This window comes from Tiliqua scincoides, chromosome 1 (assembly GCF_035046505.1).
Source record: "Tiliqua scincoides isolate rTilSci1 chromosome 1, rTilSci1.hap2, whole genome shotgun sequence".
Classification (NCBI taxonomy): Eukaryota; Metazoa; Chordata; class Lepidosauria; order Squamata; family Scincidae; genus Tiliqua; species Tiliqua scincoides.
In genome coordinates this window covers 311,026,840-311,043,996 of record NC_089821.1, presented here as the reverse complement: position 1 = coordinate 311,043,996, position 17,157 = coordinate 311,026,840, and the positions used below count along the sequence as shown (strand labels likewise).

Genomic DNA, 17,157 nt, shown 5'->3' with positions numbered 1-17,157 from the left:
TTCCACACTGCAGAATCTGGATCTGCTGGTGGAGGAAGAGAGAAAGACCATTTGTTAGGCAATTCCCCAGAAACAGAACTGCATAACTCAGGGACTTTTCCAGCAATTTCCAACTGTGGTGCTCCAAACTCCTGTGGCTCACCTGTGGACCTTTCACGGCACACCCATAGCCCAGCTCCAGGGCACACTGGTTGAAAATTACTGATCTAAAATTGCTGAACCCAACCTTGTGATGGTTGGGCTGCCTGTGAGATCCATGGTTTGCCTGAGGCCACCTGGCGAGAGCAGAGCCTGGGACTTCAGGCCCAGCCCGCCCCTTTGCCCGCTGTTGTGCTCCAGAGGTAGGTAGCTGTGCTGCTCCCTGAGTGCCTTTTGGATCCAGTCCCCCTCGCTGTGGCACTGCCGGTTGGGCCTTTGTTCCTAGTGCAGCAGCACTGTTGTTGTTTCCTTGGCAAGCTGCAGCCCCCAAGAGGCCCCTGGTGCCCTCCAGCCCTGGAGGATGCTCATTAGGCCTACTGTAAGCCTAGGCTGAGGCTGGAAAGTCAGCAGGAGAAGCGCTCTGGAGACTGGAGAGGTGTTGGCAGTGGAAAACAAGCACAGTGGGGAAGCTGGTGCTCACAGGATGCAGGGAGAAGGAGCAAGAGGCCACCTGAGGCAAGACTGCTGGGTGGAGCAGAGTGGAGGAGTTATCAATTCCCTGACACCAGGCAGCTCCTCTCACCCCTCTCCCGTTGTGAGGAGTGCGGCTCTCACAGTGATCAGGGCTTGCAGGGGTTTCACAGGGGTGGGGGGCACCTTGGTTGACAGCATGTGGGCTGCACTGCTGAGCCCAGCTCCACCTGGCCTGACCCTTGCCAGTGCAAAGGCCTGGCACATAGGGGGCAGTTGGTCCAGGAAACCAGTGCCCCATATAACTCTTTAAGCCACAAGGGAGGCCGTTCCTCCAGCAGGTTAAAAGGGTTCTTTCAGGGAGGGGAGAGAAGTTGCTCCTGCTTTGCCGTCACCGTGCCTGCTGCTGGAGAGAGGGACAGATGCAGGCAGGAGAGCAGAAGGAGAGTTCCTTCGTCATTGCAACAGGAGAAGAGGCAGCAAAGGTTCCAACCCTGTCCAGCTTTCCAGCATTCCAGCATTTCACATGGTGGCAGCAGGGCTTTTTGAAGGACTGGTGGGGAGACTTTGCCTCACCTGTCTCCCCACCCACTGCATGTCCCTGATGTGCACACAAGTGGTCTGTACACATCTGGGCCCCTCCCCTTAATTCTTCCATTCTTTTAATAAATTGGAAGCTGTTGCTGGTGTCTCTTCTGTTTTTTATGTTTTTGTCTTTGTTCTAGATTGCGAGTCCTTTGAAGACAGGGAACCATTTGATTTATTTTACTGTGTAAACTGCTTTGTGAACTATTGTTGAACAGTGGAACATAAATATTTTTAATAATAATAATTTGACTTTGAAGAGCACTACAAAGAGCTTGGAATTTTGGAAGTGGATAAGCAGGTTTAAAAAATACCACTGAATATTACTGACGAGTTAAAAAGATTTTATGAACAAAATTAAATGGTGGTAACACAACTAGTGCAATTAATACTGTCCCAGTTCTGGCGCGGGCCATATCCTACTCCCTTTCCTTGGCCAGATTTGCCAACACAAATCCATTCGCACGAGCGATTTTGCTGTGGCTTTCCCCGGGGCAAGGAGACAAATGTCCTCTTACCTCAAGAAGACCTCCAGACTGCTAAATTCCTCTGTGGGATACAGCACAAGCCCTGTTGGCCCTGCTGCATTGACATGGGGAATTTCAGTAGGATTGGTCCGCCCATCTCCACAGCACAAGGGCTGTAACACTCTGCCCAGATGCTGGAGTGCACGTCCCAGTGAAATCAGTGGGACTTCTATTCAAAGCGAGCGGACTCAGGATTGGGCTGTAGGCCCCACAAGTTGTTCACATCAGCTCCTCCTCTGTTCCTGTGCTGGCTCCTGCTCTGGCTCTGCCAGCCGTCTGGGTCCATCTGCCTCCTTGGGCAGGGGTCTGCCTCAACGGCAGGGATGTCTACTGTGGTAGAAGTGGTGGAGGATCTGCAGCTGCCCCCCCCCCCGAGATCTGCCTGGTCCACGGCTGCTGGAGAGAGAGAGACAGCCAGGCCTGGGTAGTGTCTGTAGTGGTGCAACCCTCCTCCTAGGTGCCACTTGAGCCCTCCACCATGCCAGCCTCTCCCACCACTAGCAGCCTCCCTGGGGTTAATTCCCTGTTTGGATTGTTTGCCTGTTACCCTGCACATGCCCGATCTCATCTGATCTTGGAAGCTAAGCAGGGTCAGGCCTGGTTAGTACTTGGATGAGAGACCGCTTGGGAATGCCAGGTGCTGTAGGCTTATACCGTAGTCTTTCAAGACTGAAGGTTGCCAACCAACCTGCCAGTCTGCTACACTACAAAAGGGCCTGCAGTGGGCCTGGCTCCTGGAAGGGCTCAATGGTTCATGGGAAGCTCCTTAACCCAGATAGGGGTTGGCAGTGGTTGACAACCCCACTGCCAAGAGTGCTCCGTCTACCCCCAGCGGACATCTGCTTGGGCATCTACTTTCAGCATAGGAAAGGCGGGTAGAAATCTTTTAAATAAATAAACAAACAAATAAATCTGGCTTGCTCTCCAGCAGCGCATCCTGTCTAGGTGCGTTTTCCTTAATGAAGTTGTGAAAAAACAGAATGAAACGGACTTTTTTGACAACATGGATTCTAATTCTTTGACACAACCATGGTCTTCTGACCTGAATAAATACATATCAAACTGTTGGATTATTGCTGGCCTTGAAAACCTGCAAACATACATAATCAATGTCTTTGCCCCAGCTCCCTTGGGTTCAGACACCCCCAATTCCCAGAGACCTGTGAAGGTTGCTGAGAACATAAGAACATAAGAACAGCCCCACTGGATCAGGCCATAGGCCCATCTAGTCCAGCTTCCTGTATCTCACAGCGGCCCACCAAATGCCCCAGGGAGCACACCAGATAACAAGAGACCTCATCCTGGTGCTCTCCCCTACATCTGGCATTCTGAATTAACCCATTCCTAAAATCAGGAGGTTGCGCATACACATCATGGCTTGTACCCCATAATGGATTTTTCCTCCAGAAACTCGTCCAATCCCCTTTTAAAGGCGTCTAGGCTAGACGCCAGCACCACATCCTGTGGCAAGGAGTTCCACAGACCGACCACACGCTGAGTAAAGAAATATTTTCTTTTGTCTGTCCTAACCCGCCCAACACTCAATTTTAGTGGATGTCCCCTGGTTCTGGTATTATGTGAGAGTGTAAAGAGCATCTCCCTATCCACTCTGTCCATCCCCTGCATAATTTTGTATGTCTCAATCATGTCCCCCCTCAAGCGTCTCTTTTCTAGGCTGAAGAGGCCCAAACGCCGTAGCCTTTCCTCATAAGGAAGGTGCCCCAGCCCCGTAATCATCTTAGTTGCTCGCTTTTGCACCTTTTCCATTTCCACTATGTCTTTTTTGAGATGCGGCGACCAGAACTGGACACAATACTCCAGGTGTGGCCTTACCATAGATTTGTACAACGGCATTATAATACTAACCGTTTTGTTCTCAATACCCTTCCTAATGATCCCAAGCATAGAATTGGCCTTCTTCACTGCTGCCGCACATTGGGTCGACACTTTCATCGACCTGTCCACCACCACCCCAAGATCTCTCTCCTGATCTGTCACAGACAGCTCAGAACCCATCAGCTGAGACACCCTCCCACAGCAGGACTCCGTGCTTGGATGGAGCTGCCACCATCAGGCAGCCGTGAACTTCCAAAATGTGTGTGAAGTTACTTGAAAGCTTCCTGGGTGACCTTGGGCCAGTCACTTTCTCTCAGCCTCACCTACCTCACAGGGTTGTTGTGAGGACAAAAGGAGGGGAGCAGCTGTGTCTACCGCCCTGAGCTCTTTGGAGGAAGAGCGGTAAAAAATGTGAAAAATGAATGTGTGCAGGATTTTAAGGGGAGATATTATTATTATTATTATTATTATTATTATTATTATTATTATTAACAGTATTTATATACCGCTTTTCAACTAAAAGTTCACAAAGCGGTTTGAGATATATATATATATATATATTTTTTTTTTTAAAAGAGAATATTCTGACATTTCTGGCGAAATCCTCCGCCTGGCAGCTAAGTGAGGCCCTTTGCCCAGAGATCTGTCGGCCTGAGACGGGCACATGATGTGAACAAAGTCCCATTCTTCTCACTTGATGCAATCCTTGTAACTTCTGGTGGCACAGCCTGGACTCCCAGAGAGACTCCCATGAATCACACAGGGCAACCGTCTGAGGACAGTGGCGCTGCGTGACCCCTGCCAGACACCAAGGAGACATCTGGCCACGGTTTTCACTGCAGAGAGATGGAGTGGCCCCCCACAAGGAGGAAAGGAGGGCAGGCTGACCAAGGGTGGTTGGGCCTAGTGGCTAGTGCCCACGTGCTCCTGCCTGCAGTATGGTTGCAATCCTATGCACGCTTTCCTGGGAGTAAGCCCCACTGAACACAAGGGGACTTACTTCTGAGTAGACATGCATAGGCTGGTGCTGGAACTGTGGTTTGGTACATGCCAGAGGCAGACCACATGTCAGGGCAGCAGGTGCAGCCCAGCAGTCGTGCGGGTGGCTTTGGGCCAGCCATGCTCTCTCGGCCTGGCCTACCTCGCGGGGGCGTTGTGAGGAGAGCGGGGAGCCGCACCGTTTTGCTCCCCCCGCCCGGAATGGCTCCGAATGGCTCGCGCGCTGCGGCGAGGCTCCCGGCCAGACTCAGCCCCCCAGCTCCGCGGCCGGCTGGGGCTCGCGCGGGGACCATCGGCGCGTCCCAGGGGACGCGGGGCGGGGCAGGAAGCCGGGAGCCGGGCGGGGCTTCCCGGTAGGCGCAGCCTCGCAGCCTCGGCGGCGCCCGCAGAGCTGCGCCCGACGGATCATGAAGAGGTCGAGCTGCGGGGCGCGCGGGCGGGACGCGCCCCCCAAGGCTGGCCCCGCACAGGCGCTCGCCCGCGCCCAGGCTCCCCCGCGCCCCTCCGGGTAAGCGCCCGCCGCTCCCGCCCCGGAGCCGGGCTCCCTTCCAGGGGGTCGGGGCGCCCCCGGTGGCATCCCCGCTCACAGCGCCGGCGGGCGGAGGGGAGGCAGAGGAGCGCCGCCCCTGCCAGGTAGGCGGCTGCGCTTCTCAAAGGGCTCCGGTGGGGAGGCTCTGCCTCCCCAGCCTCCCCACCCACCGTATGTCCCCGGGTGGTGGGCGGGCTTGCTGCGGTGCCACCGGACCCTGGACGCCGTGGCATTAAGTGGGCACTGGACTCTGTGCGCAGCTTTGGAGATGAACGCCCCCGTGGTTCTGGAACCCCCAAGTGCGCTGGGGCGCTCTGGGCTGAACTTTCTGTCAGTGGGCCAGAAAGAAGGTCAGGCGCAGCTCCTGTAATGCAGGATGCGGAGTGGGGCCGGCCCACGGGTGAAGAAGGGCGCTGGGGGCCTGGGAAGGACCTGAACCCATGTGCGACTGGCATCACCTTCATGTCAGAGGCCTCCTCCCCGGCTGTGGGTGCCCAGGTCAGGCCCCTGGAAGAAATACACTCAAAAGCCAAGCGGAGCGATGTTGTGATCCCCTTCAGCCAGAACACTGTACGTGTCTTTAGGGCCAGCTGAATGAGCTGCTTTTCTTTTTTTTGAAATGACAGCCACCTGCGCCAGGGGGCTGCAGGGCTTTAATCCTGTCGCCCAGCTGTGGTCCAGATCATTCCCCCTGCTGCAGCTGCTCTTTTCCCCCAGGAAAGAGGCAACCACAGTGGTGTGATGGTGATCCAAATCTGGGCCCTGGTTGAGTCGTGGCCCCTGTGCCATGGTCACCCTATAACTGCTGTCGAGTAAGGAAAAGCAAAGCCTGCGCTTTCCATAGGATGCAGTTTGGCCCCAGGTGACCTGCTGAAATGCATTGCTGGGGAGACTGGCCTGCTTGCAGGACTTAGCTGCAAAGCTGCCATTTCTACCTCGAAATTTGTTTCTGACTTTGTTTCTGGCGAAGACGCAAGCTGGCTTCCTTGCTTCACTCTTGGAGACCTGCAGGGCGGCTGCTGTTGGGGGCTCTTGACCTGAACTGAGTGGCAATTGGGGACCAGGTTTTCAGGTCAGACATTCCATGACAAGTGCCCGTTTTGCCTCCTGAGGGGCAGACCTGCTCCAGCGCCTCCCAGCGGTATCCTCTTCCCCCATTTTTGCCTCTCTCTTTCTTTAATGCAGTGGTTCTCACACATTTAGCACCGGGACCCACTTTTTAGAGTGAGAATTGGTCAGGACCCACTGGAAGTGATGTCATGACCGGAATTGACATCATCAAGCAGGAAAATTTTTAACAATACTAAGCTGCAATCCTACCCACACTTACCCAGGAGTAAGTCCTATTTACTATCATTGTAAACTATCATTTAAACTCTCATTTTGTATAATTTCTCCAAATGCAGTCATATACCATGGTAGCATCAAGTCTAATATAAAAAATACAATATTGAAATGAATGGGGACCCACCTAGTGGGTCTCAACCCACAGTTTGAGAAACACTGCTTTAATGTACTCATTTGCCACTACCCTGGGCGTGGATTCCTGTTCCTGCATGATAGGTGGTCATGGCCTCCCAGGGTGTGTCTGACTGATCCCTTCAACCCCCTAGTGAGTCAGGAGTGCAGGTTCCCTGTTTATTCTTGGGGAACCTTCCCTCTCAAGGTCTTAACATACTGCTCAAGACGAGGCAACTGTTCTCAGTTTGCTCTTCTGGCTTGCACAAACTCAAGGTCCCAATACAGTCTGAGCATGTAGGGCACAGTTCTGAGACTAATAAGCCAAAATGCACGCTAACAAAGGGGCACACGTTGCTTTAGAGCAAGCAACCCCCTGGTCCACCACCACCAGTTCTCGAGCCCAAAGGAAGCTGAAGCCCAGGGGGCATTGAGCCAGCCCTTGCAGCCTTGGAGCTCCCTCCAATCTCCAGGGCTTCAAGATTCTGGTATGTTACGATGAAAGCTGACTGAGTGGTCCAGGCAGGACTTGAATTGGAACTGTCAGGCCTGCAGGTCAGATATGGCCTGCAGAAGCTCTTTATCCGGCCCCGGTGATAACTGGGTTTTCCCAGCACCACTGCAAAGTGACACATCAGCAGAATGCTGGTGCTGGGAGAGCCCACTTATCAGCCTAATCTATCTCCCAGGGTTGTTGTGAGGACACAGGGAAGAAGGGAACCCTGCACGCCACCCTGAGCTCCTTGGAGGGAGGGCAGTATAAAACCGTGAACAGTGAACCGTGAACTTGAACTTTGATGTGCGAATGAGCCTCAGGCAGTGCGTGGCCAAAAGGCCTAGAATTTAACAAAATGGTCAGTGGTTCAGATTGGATCCTTCTTAATGCAGTGTCTCCCTTGAAGGTGGGTGGGTTGCAAAGGCAACTCAAGCTCCTCCCTTACTGCTCCAGCAAGAGAATGCGAGAGTGTCATAACAGGAGTGTTTTTCTAGCAGCTCCTGCTGAGAACAGACAGGCAGAGTTGATCTGAGTGGGATGGAGACGGAGAGAGTGGAGTGGAAACTGAGATGTAGCTGAGGGGTTGAGAGGTGAAGCACCTCAGGGTGCAAATCTGCTCTCTGTAATGTTGTTTGGAGGAAGTGTTCTGCTGTTCCTTTCCATCCTACATTTGGCCTGTATAGTCAGTCAATAAAGCAAATCTTACGTTCTGATGTTCCATTTCAAATCCCTGTTAAACCAAAAAGCTTCCTGGGTGACCTTGGGCTAGTCACTCTTTCTCAGTGTCACCTACCTCACACGGCTGTTGTGAGAACAAAAGGAGGAAAGAAACATGGAGGAAGGGCGGTATAAAAATTTGAAAAACAAATTACTTCCTTTTAAATAAGAGATGTCAAAATAATAATCTTGAAGGCCCCATGAGTAATCCTCTGGTTGGCCTTGGCCTTAACCAGGAAATTAGGTGGAGAATGATCTATCTGGAGGTGGAATCTGGTTCCTAAAAGATAAGGTCTAAGATAAGACAACCTTCAAACAACAGCCCAACATTCCAAGTCTCCCACGGCATCCATGCTCTCCCACGGCATCCACGGTGTCTCCCTGGACAAGAGCATCTGGCTCAAGTAGGCCACAGGGTGCTGATCTCCCTCCTCAAACTGTTGTAACAAAACCACCGACAAGCCAGTTTGACCAGCACCTGTCTGAATAATAAATGTGTTGGTGGAACCAGGTGCAGGCAGGGCAGGTGCTTCAGCTAGTCTCCCCTTTAAGGCATCAGAAGCTCTCTGGCCCTCTTCTGTCCACTTGACCTGTTGGGGCAAATCCTTACGGCACAAGTCAGTTAGGGGTGCAAGTCAGAGTGGATCAGTGTGTTGTGAATTCTCTATAGTAGCCCACAACCCCCAGGAAAGTCTGGGCTAGATGGCAGGTGGCAGGTCTTTGGTGCTGCAGCCTCTTATGAAGCAACCCAGCCTGTCCTGGGCAAGCTGAACAAAGGCCCAACCTCTTGTTGGCACCCCTCTTCCTCTTGCCAGCTCCTCCATGCCACTTCCTTGCCCTGGAACCCTTCAGACTGGTCTCTGGTGAGTAGGTTCCTGTAAGGTAGATAGTTAACAGTGTCACAGCATCAGTGAATGGAGTTTGTTACTGCAAGGCTTGCCAGCCAGCCAGTCCTTTCAGCTGCTGTTTGATTCCTTTTGTCTGGGACAGGCTGGGAAAGCCTGCCTGCCTGCCTGGCTTGCTGCCTTGTTTTTCCTAAATGGGCCTGTGAAGTCCTTCTAGGCCCAGAGCCGGTTCTCTGATGCTGCGTCTTGAGGGGCAGCCCAGAATCCTCAGAGCTGCTTGCGAGAGGAGCTGTCTCCTCCTCTAAGTCTACCTTTAACTTGACTTGGAAACTCAAGGGCAGCTGTGACAAGGACACATTTTCAGGGCGAGAGCTGGGGCAAGCACGGCCTGTGTGCACATTTGAGTCTGTACAGTGTGCTGACATGTACCTCTACATCCATCCAACTTGCATCTTCCTGTGAAGAGTCTTGAGGGCAGGGACCTTTCTGTTTTTGCCTCTGAAAGGTAGCATGTGAGCTGGTGGTGCAGTATCAGTAGTAGTAATGCCAGAGGTTAAAGCAGGTTTTGGAGCAGTGAGGCACTCTTTCAACCTGTTTGACAGCTGCTGTTCCACTGGCCACACTCTGCCCTGGTGCAACTCACCTGGTTTTGTGCAATGTTTGTCCCTTAGAGGCTGATATACATCTTTCCCTCTTTGTACATTCTGATTGGCAGATGTAGGGGAGGGCACCAGTGTCTGTTGTCTTGTGTGCTCCCTGAAGCATTTGGTGGGCCACTGTGAGATGCAGGAAGCTGGACTAGATGGGCCTTTGGCCTGATCCAGCGGTGTTCTTCTTATGCTGCATTGCGTTGTTCTCTTTGGGACCTTCCTTGAATGCAGTTTCTCCCTATATGGACAGGGTGGCAAAACAATCTCCTGGTCATAGGCTGCTTGTGGGGGCAAGGGAGGACTGCCTTGATATGCCCGTGGACCCTTTGCGGGTGTGAAGAGAGCTCGTGAGGACAACAGCCAAGCAAACAAGTCCATTGTAATTACTGGTCTACCAACACTTTTGCTAGCTTACCTGAGCTGTATGACTTGCATTAGTCATTAGTAACAAGCTGGCAATTTGAAAAAGAAGGCTCTTCCAGTGTCCCCTGCTCATCCCCTGGAGCTATTTCTTACTCTCCAGAGGAAATTGGCAAGCAAAGACTTAGAAGCCTGGATCAGTGTCATGCGGTGCATGACATGGGCAGAGGATGGCTGTGGCCTCCATGCACTGCTTAGGATGAGCACATAAGAGCAGCCCTGCTGGATCAGGCCAAAGGGGGCCAGTGTGGTCCAGAACCCCTTTTCTAGCAGTGGCCCACCAACTGGAAAGAAGAAAGCAGAAGGAGAAAGCAGGACCTCCTCCTCCATGGTGGTGGTGGTGAAAAATATTCATGTGCTGCTTTTCCACAAAGTGGTTTACATAGCAGAATAAATTAGATAGGTTCCCTATCACAGATGGGCTCACCATCTAAAAAAAGATGCACTCGCAGCAGCTACTGCTGGGTAAAAACAGCCTGCTGGGATGATGAGGGAGAGATGCTCTCCCCCACTAGATATAAGGGGACATCACTTTAAGGGCCCAATTCTATCCAACATTCCAATACTGATGAGCTGTCTGTGATGGATCAGGAAAGAGATCTTGGGGTACTAGAGGACAGGTTGATGAAAGTGTCGACCCAGTGTGCGGCGGCAGTGAAGGCGGCCAATTCTATGCCTGGGAACATTAGGAAAGGTACTGAGAACAAAACTGCTAATATAATTATGCCGTTGTACAAATTGATGGTAAGGCCACACCTGGAGTATTGTGTCCAGTTCTGGTTGCAACATCTCTTAAAGGACATAGTGGAAATGGAAAAGGTGCCGAAGAGAGCAACCAAAATGATTACTGGGCTGGGGCACCTTCCTTATAAGGAAAGGCTATGGTGTTTGGGCCTCTTCAGCCTAGAAAAGAGGTGCCTGAGGTAGAGATGTGAAGGCCCAGAAAAAAACTGGAAAAATTCAGAAAAAAACTGATTTTTTTCAGTTTTTTTCTGAAGCCTTTTTTGTTTTGTTTTTTTTTGAAAAATTGAAAAAAGAAAGAAAAAGAAAAAAATTGATTATGGAATGTCTTATTTTAACATGATGAATAAAATATTTTAAGACAAGCTGTTCAAATATTTTCCAAATCATTTCTCAAAAAATATGTATGGTATCAGATTATTCTAATTTCAGTGCACTGAGGACGAGCAAGTCCGAGGTTACAAACTGAACTCTCCAATGCAAGAACAAGATGCATTTCTTCCTTTAGGAGCTGCTGCCATTGTCACAAGAAAAGGAAAAGGTTTCAGTTTTTGCATGTGGGTGGGTATGTTTCGTTTTGTTCTGTTCTCTTCACAAGGCCTCAAAGCATTGGAAGAAAATACAGAGCAATAAAAAGGACCTGAAAGTATATACTTAATTTAAAAGGTAAGAGTTTACATTTATCTGGTTCCAGAAAACTGAATCATTGAGCTACATTAGTTTATCTTTATAAACTTTGTGTAAATAATAATTTAATTACTACTCAACTGGTTCTTTACTCCCCCCCTCCCCCACAACCATAGATTAGTGTCTTCTTGCAAACTAGCCATTAGATTATTTTTCTTTTCTACTCCCCTCAGGAAAATGGTGAGATCAGCATCTAGCAAATGGAGGCATTTTCTCATTACAAGTTCTTCTGAGAAGAAGAATGTGATTTGCAAATATTGTCAGATGAAATATGCATTTCCGTATGCTACCAGGATGACAAAACGCATTATTGTATGTAACGTGTCCTGTAGATATTAAAAAATCCTTCATGGTTCTAAATCAGGGGTGACCAAAGTTTTTGGCAGGAGGGCCACATCATCTCTCTGACACTGTGTCTGGGGCCAGGGAAGAAAATAATTAATTTACATTTCAAATTTGAATAAATTTACATAAATGAATATATTAAAGATGAACTTATATATATGAATGAAGGTCTTGCAATAGCTCAAGGTCCAGGTCTATAGAGCTTGCGTCCTGAGTACACTTCTGTACTGCAGCGAGTCATGGACTCTTCGCTCACAACAGGAGAGGAGACTGAACGCTTTCCACATGCGCTGCCTCCAATGCATCTTCGGCATCACCTGGCAGGACAAAGTTCCAAACAACACAGTCCTGGAACGAGCTGGAATCCCTAGCATGTATGCACTGCTGAAACAGAGACGCCTGCGTTGGCTCGGTCATGTTGTGAGAATGGATGATGGCCGGATCCCAAAGGATCTCCTCTATGGAGAACTCGTGCAAGGAAAGCGCCCTACAGGTAGACCACAGCTGCGATACAAGGACATCTGCAAGAGGGATCTGAAGGCCTTAGGGATGGACCTCAACAAGTGGGAAACCCTGGCCTCTGAGCGTCCCGCTTGGAGGCAGGCTGTGCAGCATGGCCTTTCCCAGTTTGAAGAGAGCGTTTATCCAGAATCACAGTGCGGATTCCGAGCCAACAGGTCCACCACTGATATGGTATTCTCCCTTAGACAACTGCAGGAGAAATGCAGGGAACAACAACAGCCACTCTTTATAGCCTTCATAGATCTCATGAAGGCTTTCGACCTGGTCAGCAGGGATGGCCTCTTCAAGATTCTCCCCAAGATTGGATGTCCACCCAGGCTCCTCAGCATCATCAGATCCGTCCACAAGGACATGAAGGGCACTGTTGTCTTCGATGGCTCCACATCAGACCCCTTTGACATCTGAAGCAGCGTGAAGCAGGTCTGTGTTCTTGCACCAACCTTGTTTGGGATCTTCTTCGCTGTCCTGCTGAAGCAGGCCTTTGGAACTACAACAGAAGGCATCTATCTCCGGACCAGATCAGATGGAAAGCTCTTCAACCTCTCCAGACTGAGAGCAAAGTCCAAAGTCCAGCTGAAATGTCTTCGTGACTTCCTCTTTGCCGACGATGCAGCTATCACTACCCACTCTGCCAAAGATCTCCAGCAGCTCATGGATCGTTTTAGCAAGGCCTGCCAAGATTTTGGACTGACAATCAGCCAGAAGAAAACACAGGTCATGGTTCAGGATGTGGACTCACCTCCCTGCATTACAATCTCTGCGCATGAACATGGAGGTTGTCCATGACTTTGTGTACCTTGGCTCAATGATCTCCGACACTCTTTCTCTCGATACTGAGCTAAACAAACTCATCGGTAAAGCAGCTACCACGTTTTCCAGACTCACAAAGAGAGTCTGGTCCAACAAGAAGCTGACGGAACATACCAAGATCCAGGTCTACAGAGCTTGCGTCCTGAGTACACTTCTGTACTGCAGCGAGTCATGGACTCTTCACTCACAACAGGAGAGGAAACTGAATGCTTTCCGCATGCGCTGCCTCCGACGTATTCTCGGCATCACCTGGCAGGACAAAGTTCCAAACAACACAGTCCTGGAACGTGCTGGAATCCCTAGCATGTATGCACTGCTGAAACAGAGACGCCTGCGTTGGCTCGGTCATGTTGTGAGAATGGATGATGGCCGGATCCCAAAGGATCTCCTCTATGGAGAACTCGTGCAAGGAAAGCGCCCTACAGGTAGACCACAGCTGCGATACAAGGACATCTGCAAGAGGGATCTGAAGGCCTTAGGAGTGGACCTCAACAAGTGGGAAACCCTGGCCTCTGAGCGGCCCGCTTGGAGGCAGGCTGTGCAACATGGCTTTTCCCAGTTTGAAGAGACACTTGGCCAACAGTCTGAGGCTAAGAGGCAAAGAAGGAAGGCCCATAGCCAGGGAGACAGACCAGGGACAGACTGCACTTGCTCCCAGTGTGGAAGGGATTGTCACTCCCGAATCGGCCTTTTCAGCCACATTAGACGCTGTACCAGAACCACCTTTCAGAGCGCGATACCATAATCTTTCGAGACTGAAGGTTGCCAACAACTTGCCCAACAGACTGAGGCAAAGAGGCAAAGAAGTAAGGCCCATAGCCAGGGAGACAGACCAGGCACAGACTGCACTTGCTCCCAGTGTGGAAGGGATTGTCACTCCCGAATTGGTCTTTTCAGCCACACTAGACGCTGTTCCAGAACCACCTTCCAAAGCGCGATACCATAGTCTTTCGAGACTGAAGGTTGCCAACATAAAAGGCCTTGCACAAAGCAAGGCTGGCCTTCCCTTTGCTGCTGCTACTGCATCACAGACATGAAACAGTAAGCAGTGGAGGAAACCCTCATCCCACAGCACATGCAAGAGGTCAAACAGTTGCCCTCATGCTGAGAGCAGTTGCGTCAGGCCAGTGCGGGCCCCAGCAAGCCTCCGGAAGGCCAGAGGCTCATTGGAGACTGGGGGCTCCCTGAGGGCCGCATTGGGAGTCCTCAAGGGCCACAAGTGGCCCCAGGGCCGGGGTTTGGGCACCCCTGATCTAAATGAAGAGGACCACAATGATGAAAATGCACATTGTTTTTCTCAGCGTTCTCATTCAAGAAGTCCTCTTTCTATTCCATCTGCAACAGCAGCAGCAACACAAAGTGTTGTCCCATCAGCAGCATCTTCAAGTAAACAGATACTGAAGACAGCTCTATCAAAAAATTATTCAATAGCTTCATTTGTAGACAAGATGACACCTGGAGATCAGGAAAAAATTGATCAAGCTCTTACAAGAGCAGTATATTCTTCTGGAACACCATTTTCAATAACTGAAAATACATACTGGCAGCAAGCTTTGAAATTGCTAAGACCATCATACCATTTGCCCAGCAGGCATCCTTTGAGCAAGCCTCTTTCTGAGTCCGAATATGAATACGTAATGGAATCTGTGCAAGGAAAAGTGAATGAAGCACTGTGCCCTATACTACTTACAGATGGATGGACAAATGTGAGAGGAGAAGGAATTATGAATTTTGTTATAACAACACATTGCACATTGTGCACATAGCAAATACTCTTTGAAGAGTACTGCCAGGTAGTAAGAAGGCAATTTTTGCAAAAGGAGTATTCCAGAAATGCAAACTTTGTATTTAACTTTAACTAATAGGTTTACATGATACTAAGGACAAACCACTGTACATCTGTGTATACACAGTGTAACATATAAAGCTTACTGCAACAAGTTAGACCACTGTTTCTCAAACTGTGGGTTGGGACCCAATAGGTGAGTCACGAGCCAATTTCAGGTGGGTTCCCATTCATTTCACTATTTTATTTTTAATATATTAGACTTGATGGTATGTGACTGCATTTGAGGAAACGATACAGACTTGTACTTTTAACAAGCTGCTATGTATATTTTTTTAAACAATGTTAGTAAATGGGACTTACTCCTGGGTAAGTATGGGTAGGATTGCAGTCTTGGATTGTTAAATTTTCCTGCTTGATGATGTCGCTTATGATCATGACATAAGTTCCTGGACATAAGATATAAGGAAACATAGTAGTAGTTGGCAACCTTCTCAGCAACAAAATAAAGCTAGCTGGCTATCTCTATTAATCCCTATCTCTCACCTGGGTCAGCTTCTCTTGTAGATCTTTTAGCTCCAGGCTACCTGTGAGGCCAGATGCCCCTGGTGGACAATGGAGCTCCCAGCGTGCAGGATGTTGCACCCAAAACTCTGTCCAAGCAGGACACGGACACACCCTTTGGGCCTCATTATTATACTTCTTATGTTAATAGTACTGAGGTGACTTCATACTTATTTAGACTGTCCAATCAGAAACTTTTGAGGACAGAACCTTCTCGGAGTGGGTCTGTTTGCCAGCACTCCCAGCTGGAGATCCATGGCTGCACTCCTTTTCGGTGCCCCTCAGTCTACTGAGGTCCTAAACATTCCAATGGGTTGTAATACTTGTTGTCTGTCCTTTCTGGCCAGCAGAGGAGAGACAACAATCTTTTTGTTTGTTTACTCACATTCTTGCAGCTAGGAACTACGAGCCACTTCTCCGTTACTGAGTTTGGTTGAGGCTTCACATGCTAACCAAGGCCTAACATGTACATATCCATGACAGTCCTTAACTCAGGTATTTTAGTAATATGTGAACATCCTAATGCAATCTTATGCATGTATACTTATTATTAAGTGTAAGCTTATTTATAACTAAGTTTAGATAGGGCTATTAAACTGTTAAGAAAATGCTTCTTAATGTAGGGATATCATCTAGGTGTAGGTTGAACTTTTGAGTATATTAGTCATCTTACCTTTTATGTTATATAACAGTATGTATTGTAATTGTATGCATTGTATATCATCCATTTTGCATGATGCAACACATAGCAGACAGGTTATACCTATACCACAAGTATGCTAGATTGTGGTTGCACACACTGAAGATAAGAGGGGGAATTTTTTAAGAGGAAATACTTTAATTTTGTTTCACACAATTCCAAAGTCTTAATAGTCTTACAAAAATAAAGTCTTTAAAAAAAGGTTCTTTTATTTAATCTGTTGCACTCTTGGACCACGTCTGCAGTTGGTAGTTTATGCACAATTCCATCAGTTCTGCTTTGGATTAATCATTATTTTCCAAGTGGGAAGCTCTCATACAGGCTTTAAAATATGAAGTTACAGATAAGATCGGTAACGAACTATTCCTCCTTGCCACCCTCTTCTGAGAACCCAGCCCCTTTTCTACCTAATTGCTTCTGTTCTTCCTAGCTAGACCTGACTAAACACTATCTGCAAGAAAAGGTACTAATGTTTAAAGTCTTATAGCCTAATCCTGAGCAGCCCGGAGCACACAGCTGCAGTAACGCCAAACGCCAAAAAAGATCTACAAGAGAAAAGTGCCTCTTACCCAATTAGCAGGGGTTCGAGAAATGCTGCAGCATTCTCTTTATCACAATAACACACACTATTTTGTCACATTCATCACAGTCAATGCATATAACTGCATATAACAATGCATATAAGTTATATTGGTATAACTATCCCACTCTCTTTAAACACATCACAGTGTTTCAATCCCTAGAACACGCTGCTCATTTATTTGGTCAGGGTGATCAGGCCTGCCCAAATTAGCTTCTTTACCTTCTATTTTAAGCTCTCAGTCCAGCTTTTCGACTTTGAAAACGGCACTCACAAAACACAGAAGTGATCCAGACAGCCATACAAACTATATACAGCAATATAGTTAACTCATAATAATTATTTCAATGAGATTCAAGTCATCTTCATCCAGATACTATCTTTGCCACATATGTGCTTTCACACTTCACACGTTTCTCCATGGATGCACCTCAGACACCTCAAGGTTAACAGTCAACTCAGCAGTATTCATATACTCATACACATATAGTATATATTCATATACTTCTTACGTTAAGTATGCTTTGATTTCACAACTTAAATATGTCATTTTAAAACATATTACTTCTTATCTCAATTTCCTTCCATTATCATGCCTTTGGATCTCCTTCAGGTATTACAAAAACATGAGGTCTAAATCAAAAGGGAAGCACATTTAGATTACAAAATTTTACCTTTCGTCTCTTTAGATGTCAAGGGAACATCAACGCTCTCTAGATACTGACTTTTGTTGGATTTTCTCAGCAATGGA

General features: G+C 48.6%; 1 protein-coding gene across 2 annotated transcripts in view; it reads left to right on the top strand.

The window, feature by feature from the left end:
* Positions 1 to 4,902: 4,902 nt before the first annotated feature.
* ABHD12B (abhydrolase domain containing 12B) overlaps positions 4,903 to 17,157 on the top strand; it is a 34,054-nt gene continuing 21,799 nt past the window's right edge. Inside the window, exon 1 of one of the 2 annotated variants that reach the window (XM_066630096.1) lies at positions 4,903 to 5,064. In XM_066630096.1, the coding sequence (XP_066486193.1) occupies positions 4,964 to 5,064 (101 nt within the window). In that variant the 5' untranslated portion in view covers positions 4,903 to 4,963. The remainder of the gene's footprint in view (positions 5,065 to 17,157) is intronic. The other variant, XM_066630089.1, reaches the window with a different exon arrangement.